This window comes from Phaethon aethereus (genome assembly GCF_964289735.1).
Source record: "Phaethon aethereus genome assembly, chromosome: 15".
Taxonomy (NCBI): Eukaryota; Metazoa; Chordata; class Aves; order Phaethontiformes; family Phaethontidae; genus Phaethon; species Phaethon aethereus.
The window spans coordinates 5524216-5531544 of record NC_138591.1 but is presented as its reverse complement, the minus strand read 5'-3'; the positions used below and the strand labels follow the sequence as shown (position 1 = coordinate 5531544).

Genomic DNA, 7329 nt, shown 5'->3' with positions numbered 1-7329 from the left:
TGTACGTGTTTTACTGAAGGGGTGGCCATAAGAACAAAGTTTGTTGAACCCCTGAGTTACATCACGATAACCAGAATTTGAGCTGACCCTCTTGTCCTGGTTGTGTTGTATTTCTTCCAGGCCAGAGGAATTCTCACTATCTCAAACCTTCCTGGCTTGTAACCAAGATCGTGGCCATTTCTAAACTGTATTTTCTGTTCTTTTTGAAGGGAGGAGGTACAGTTTGGGACCATTTTGTGTTACCGTTGTGCTCTTTGCCACGTGAACAGGATGGTTTCCAGTTAGTGTTCTTTATGGTCTGGAAAAACATCATAAACTTTTTAGCAGACTCATAAATGTCAACTTGGTGGCATCCTGTGTTGTGGTTGGCTACGTGGTCACCTTTTCCTCATAAGTCCTTGAGACTATAAATAGACGGAAGAGTTGGGAATGGCTAATTTGAGCATTGAGAAAAGACTGGAGCAAAACTGAACTTCAGAGATCCCACCCAAAAGCAAGGACTGACTTCTTAGCAAGTGATTTCTCCTTGATGGAAAGAACTGGCAAGGTGGGATCATCTTTGCCTTTTGCATCAGGAATGTGGTCTGTCTTATGCCTGAGGGAACAAAGAAGTGATTTGGGGGCAGCTGTAATTGCATTTTTGGAGTGAGTTCTTGTTCAGATTTAACACACTGACATTATAGCTTCTTATAACGTGTGTAATTAAAACAAAAGTAAAAATAACATCTTTTAGCCTGCTGTGGCCTGGTCAAGGAGTCAGAGATACACTGCACTCCAAGGAAGAGGATGGAGAAGAGAAGAGGGTGCAAGGGACAAGTGGACTGTTTTGAAAGACAAATAAAGAGGAGGAGAAAAGAAAACAAGAAAACAGAGCAAAGGGAAAAACCAGAGGTTATCCACAGGAATAATGGCACTTTGTTCATTCCAAACTTATCATCGTTTCTAGACCCTGATTTACTCAGATCCTTTTGTTTGGAGCCCAGCTGCATTTCTGGTGTATGATGAAGGGACCACGTGCTTTTATGTGTCTCTTTAAGCTTTTTAATTTTCTGACCCACTGTATCACTCTTTGGGTCTGTCTAGGAAGCCTGGAGTTGGCAGGACTCACACTGAACAAACATCTCTCAACTGGTGAAAGGAATCTCTGGAAATATCTTGCAAGTTGAATCTTATCACCCTGACCTACCTACATAGGACCTTCATTTCATGTTAGCCCTCAAAGCAAAATGGTGGTATTTTCCCAGTGTTGAAAACAAGCAACCCTCAGTGTGTCCTCCTGCCCAGGCACCAGCTCTTGTTCATGCCAGGTGTCTGGAGATTTGCAGGGCATGAATAAGTTGATTGATCCACCCAGTGAGGGACATTTCAGCAGGGATTTCCTTATTTGATTTATTGGAAAATATGGTAACATTTTTACCCAGCTCTTGGAAAGAAATGCCCTTTCCATCCCTAACATCCACACCTATTACATCCTTCACCACATGGCCAGCTGAGGACTAGTACAAATTCACACCCTACTCTTGGGCAAACACAATTTCTAGGGTAACATTCAGGTGTCCAAACTACTCGAGGCAGACTTCTACGTGCTGTAGTCATCTGTCAGGCTGTCCAACAGCAAAGATGATAAGACCTACAGAGCCCATTGTGCATCCTAAGGCATGGGGACAGAAGGTCTTTGATGATCTGGGCTACAGTTAGCGACACAGCTGGGTGCTGCCTTAGTGATGTGCGATAGGAATGACCATCACTTCCACTACAAGGACGCATGCGTAGCCATCTCCTGGATGATGATGGCATGTGTTGGGTGGAGAAGGGGAGGAGATGGTATCCAGATGGATCAGGAGCTTAAGGGAGAATGGTCCGTGAGACTGTCCCAACTCCACTCTCTAGTAAAGGCCTCGTTTGGTGATTTCTACTGAAGAAATGGCAATATCATTGAGAATCTGCAGCTTGGTGATGGATGAAAGATGCTTCTGCCGATGCTTATACTGCAGGATTTTTTTTTCATCGATGAAAATGTGGAAATAGTCCTGGTCAGAGTAGATTTCAACCTGAAAGAAAGACTGTGTTACATTCACCATGTGGCCATATGTCCCCACCGGACCTTGGTGCCATCATGTCAGTGAGTGCCCAGATCTGGGCACATGCATCTACAACCCACTTCAAATCCTGCCGGAGCTGACACACACACTGATCACTCCCATTTTGGACAAAAGGAGGGAATAAGTGAGTTCTTCACTTTGTGATAGCAGAAACTGGTGGTAATGCAAAGCCTAAGGTAAAAGCAAATGCAGCATCCAGGGATTATTGCTAGAGCTCTGCGTGCCTCTGCCAGAGTTGGGCTTAAATCAGCAAATCGGAGGACAACAGAAACACTAATAGGGCACAGAGTCAGAGAGGGGATGTTACTGGGTACGGTGCTGGCAGAAAAAGCAGGGTTAGATCCATGAGGAGGACGCCAGTGTCGGCTGGGTCACTCCTGTCCCACCTGAGGACACCCGTGGGGTGACACAAGGTTACCTGGAATGGCTCCTTTGCTTCGAAGGGGAAGGTGTTATTAACCTCCTCCTTCCCCCAGTGGTTGCCGAGGAAGGAATTGCAGACGATTCTGGAGCTGGAGAAGCGGGGGTTAAAGTGGAGAGCAATTTGGTCTCCAGGATCACAGAGCAAATTAATTTCAAACCTAAGATGGTGAGAGAAAGAAGTGATGGAGGGCTGCGGAGCGGTGCTGCTGGCTCTCACGAGCCGGGAGAGCTGTGAGCGGAATGTGTCCTTACATGCTCGTGCTGGAGCTGGTCTCGCCCTTGACCACGATGCTCCAGCCGGGACACATCCCCTCTGGGTACAGGGCCTCGAACTGCCATCAAGGAGGTGACGGTGAAGCATGGCAAGGTGGGAGAGGTGCACAGCCCCGCTTATCCCTTACACTTCTCCATCTTTCTCACCCTCTCATTATCTTCTCCTTTCTCCCCCCTTCCCACACAGGCACGCTCTGCCCCTGCCTTTTTCTCACTCCTAAATAAACCTGGGTTATTCTATCGTTCTCAGGTTTTTATTTTATTTTTGCTCCCTGATCCCACCCAGCTCTTTACAAAAGACCTCAGGGGCAGGAAATCCCACCTCATCAACTGGATGTTGTAGCAACTCCATTTTGTATTAATTTAGAGAAAAATGCCAGGGCTCTTATTAAACAACCTGAATGCCTTCATGGCCAGCAGAACACAAAGACGCTCTTCACCCTCTCCCCACCTGGGCAGTACAAAAAACGAAGCAGAAAACTTTGTGATGCTTTGAAGCAGGGTGTGAAAGACAAGGACTGGACAAGGACTGATCAAGGAATGGGTGCAAGGTGGCATCCACCTTGTCCTCATCTAGCGTTACATGGGCGACTCTTCCCACGAGCTCCTACCTGATTCCCCATTCCACACCCCCCCCCATCTCCAAGGTTAAACTTGCATAAAATGAGGTGGAAAATGTTCCTTTTTGAATAATTCATAGTTTTATTAAATAACTCATTTTAATAAGAACTACTTGCCATTTCACCCCACTTTTTTTAGCCCTCTAATAACCTTGCATTTCTGAGCATTTCCCTGTCCCTCTCTCCAGCCTTGGCATCTCCACTGCCAGCTCCATACCTTGCTTTCCCTCCCCATAGCTCAACACTTTCACTCCCCTGTTTCTTTCTCTGCCATGTTTTCCCATTTCCAATGCATTTTTGGGATATACATGTTTTTGCGCAGGAGCTGAGATGATGATGGCAACCTCATGCCCTCGTGCCCGGCTACTTTTGGAGGGTGCTTTCAGGTCACGGTCATTGCATGGTCATTCAAAGGCTCTGACCACTCCAGCGTTCAATGCTGTGAAACACAGAGAGCTGGTGGAGCTAATGAGAACAGTTTCAAACACTGAGTGGTGATGGCAGCACCCAGGTTTGCCTTGCCTTGACCCTTAGCTTGTCATCATTGCAACACTCCCAGCAAAAGAGACACCACATTCACAGGAAACAGCAGTTCCCTCTTTGCTGCCGGCTGTCCCGGCGGAGACGGATGGCAAAGCACAGGTCTCCTCCGCTAAAGCATCAGCTCTATTTCGATCTCGGCTTAAACCCTCCAAGCCAGAAGTGCTTCCATAGCAGCAGCGTTACCACAGACAAACCTTGGTATAACTGAGATGGAAAATCTGTCCTATTGCCCTTCATCGAAAGCCACGAAGCTCTCAGCTCTGCAATGGCCTGGACCAGACTGAAGTAGAGGAGCAGCACCGCAAGCAGCATCCCCACATCTTTCAGGTTTTCTGGCTCTGCTCTGCCTTTCTTGCCCTTATTTGCGCCGCTTTCGTTAGCCACCGCCTGACCCCACGCCCTGACCCCTCCGGCAGGCCAGGCTGCGCTGGCTCCCGTCCCCAGCGCTTACCCGCAACGCCATCCCGCTCGCCTGCCCCTGCGACGCCGACCCGCCCCGGGTGCGTGGCCAGAGGCGTCTATATAGGGGCGGCCGGCCCGGACCCACGTGTGCGGGGATGGGCATCGGCAGCGGGATGAGGTCTCCTTTTCAGGGTGGGCTGTCGGACGCTGCTGGGAGACGGGCAGCAGCAAATCCCGCTGCCTGCCCGGGGGCTCAGCCCGCTCACGCGTGCGGGGCTAATCCAGCGCCGCTGCTGCCCGCGCAAGCGCAGCGATGGCCGGGCAGTCCTGAGCTGTGACGTGATGGACGCGGTGTGCGGCAGCGGTGGGGCAGACAGGCATTCAGGCTGTAATCCAGGCGGGCGGACGTGTTTAACGTGTGAAGGAAGGGTGGTGACTTCCAAAGCTGGGGAAGATACTGGGCGTCCCACGTGCAGCAAGGTCCAGAGAGGAAGGAGGTGGCAGAAGAGAACTGGTGGCTCCTACAGGGGCTCAGCTTCACCCTGACCAACAGAGATTTCTTTTTCTCCCTTTTTTCCTTTTTGATCACTCTTCGTGGGTCAGAGCCTGGCCTGAAAAGAGCTGATGCCAGGTCTGTCACAGCCGCTTTTCCACCTCGCGGCGCCCCGGGGACGGCGGGGCTCGGGATGCTGCTGTGCTGAGCTCAGCATGCCCTGGCTCCGCGTTTCCCCTCCCTGCTGGGGACAATACAGGGATTTGGGAGCAGGGTGAGGGAGCCTTTGTCCGATGTTTCCTGTCATGGAAAGGCACCAAGAAATGGGTAGCGATGAAACAAATTTCAGTGAGGGGGGTTTTCATACTGACAGTCAGCATGTGCTAATGTATGGCTGGGTGAAGCCGAGCCGGGGAAGGGAGGGATGGCTGTGTATCCCCCCCTCTTCACAGGGTAAATGCATTAAAAACAGATGCTGGCCACATCCCTGCGTGTATGGGAGGCGGCGATGCTCCCCAGCCGGTCCTACAGGAATGCACGGCTTTTGCGGTTAAAACCTCCTCACTGTATGGGCCGCACTGATGATGTTATTTAATGTGTTTATTTTATTTCCAGCAGATAAGCAGAATGAGAGCTACTATCCCAGGCTCTGGTGCCCTTGGCAGATGATTAAAAATGCAATCCAGCAGACCCAGAAGCCAACAGCCTCTCTCGGGGCTGAAAAAGCCAAGTCCCAGGCTGGGATTTGCCCGTTTGGACTCCTGCAAAGCCGAGCCCCGTGAAGCTGAGCCCTGCTGGCGGTCTCCTCGCTTGGCTCCTGGTTCTCCAGACGCCGTGCCCGGGAGCACCGGAGCAGAGCTCTGTGCTACAGGTGGCAGCATCGGGACACGCAAGGGAGCCCGGAGCCAGCGGCGGAGCTGCCGAGGAGGTGGTGGCAGGGCCAGGGACATCCCCCCCATCCCTCCTTGGGCTGCTGTAGGATGCTGGACATTGGCCTGTCCAATCCGCCCAGCCATATAGCTCACCCACTTATGGCCTGAAGCCAAAGTTGTGTTTTCACCCCCCAAATCATCCCTCCCTGCCAGGCAAGGGACTGCGGGGAGAAGGGGTTGCTTTTGAGATTCCCAGCATGGTGGTGGGCAAAACCAGACAGCGCTGAAGTCCTGCACGTAGGAAAGGAATGATCTGCAAGCTAAATAATTGTGCCGAGCTTATCATAATTATGCTAATGAAATCAGTGGACCAGGGAAGGCCTGGGCACCAGAAGGCAGGTTGGGATGCAGTGGGATAGCAGAGGACCTTGCCTAGCAAACCGTGGTCAGACAAATATTGGCTCCTTTCTGTGCCCATGGGCTGCATCTCACCCACGCGGTGCAGAAACCAGCATGAGTGAAGACCTCTAGAGAAGCTGCTGTAGCCTTTTATTTTGCCAAGTAAAATCAAGCGCTTGCCACAAATCCGTGCACACAGCCTGCCCTGGCAGGGTGATGTCCCAGCCATGCTGAGTCTCATTCCAGCTCCCACCGCAGCCTCTGCTGGTGCCACCACCAGCAACAGGCGTGGAATCTGCTCCCCTGCTGCGAAAAGCTGCGTGAGGCCAAGCGGTGTGGGGAGCCACGGCTGTCTGCAGGGCTGCCCTGTGGGAGAGCAAAAAATACCAGTGGAGGAACATTTGGAGAGATATGTAAGCTCTCAGGGAGGCAGGTGGTATCTGGAATGCTCCATTTTTGGAGATAGCAACTTCTGAGATGCTCAGCGCTTCCCAAAATTTGAGGCTTTGCTTCCTGTTGGCATTTCAGCGAGAGCAAGAAAGCTGCTGGGGAAAGGTGCAAACACACATGTTTCACCAGTAGATGATGCCCAAATACCGACTGGTTTTACAGGTGCACAATTATTTGCCTTCTGCCTGTCAGGAGCCATTATAGCATCTGTCTGTTTAACAAGGAGGAAGGGACTGGAAATACGTTTAAAAACTCGGATGTTGGAGGCAGCACTGGCTGCTTTTAATTAGCTCTTAATGCCATAACTTTTCCCTCTGGAGGTGGACACAAAAAAAAATCAAACACATTGATTATGTGCTACTGGGATATGGGAAAGATGGATACAGTCTGGGGTGGAAGGAGGCTAGCGTGGGAAAGGAGCTGATAACCTGATGGCTTGGTTAACTGCAGGGGATCTTCGTTAGTGTCACACGCTGGTGATTATCAAATCACGTATTAACAGACTTGCTTATGCATTTGTCAGCCATTTGGTCATATGGCCATCAGAGTTTGTACCTTTCCTTGAGCTGTTATTATCCATGTCTGCTCTTGGCCGTTTGTGCCAAAGTCGTTTTCCTGCTGCTCATGAAGTGATAGAAACCCTCAGTGAGGAGCCCGGCACGGCGCTTCCCACGGGAGTTTTCATGCAAGGCTCCCCTGCACGAGCCCACGTGTGTTTCTGGACTTGTGATTATTTCCATTAGTCTCTAGAG

At 50.7% G+C, this 7329-nt stretch overlaps 1 protein-coding gene across 1 annotated transcript; it reads right to left on the bottom strand.

Annotated features, from left to right (window-relative positions):
* Positions 1–1886: 1886 nt before the first annotated feature.
* Positions 1887–4424, bottom strand: GRIFIN (galectin-related inter-fiber protein; the record flags this gene model as incomplete). The annotated part of the gene is made up of 4 exons (XM_082006581.1): positions 1887–2051; positions 2521–2683; positions 2778–2857; positions 4413–4424. 4 exons carry the CDS (start codon positions 4422–4424, stop codon positions 1887–1889), a joined length of 420 nt encoding a protein of 139 aa, XP_081862707.1.
* Positions 4425–7329: the final 2905 nt, after the last annotated feature.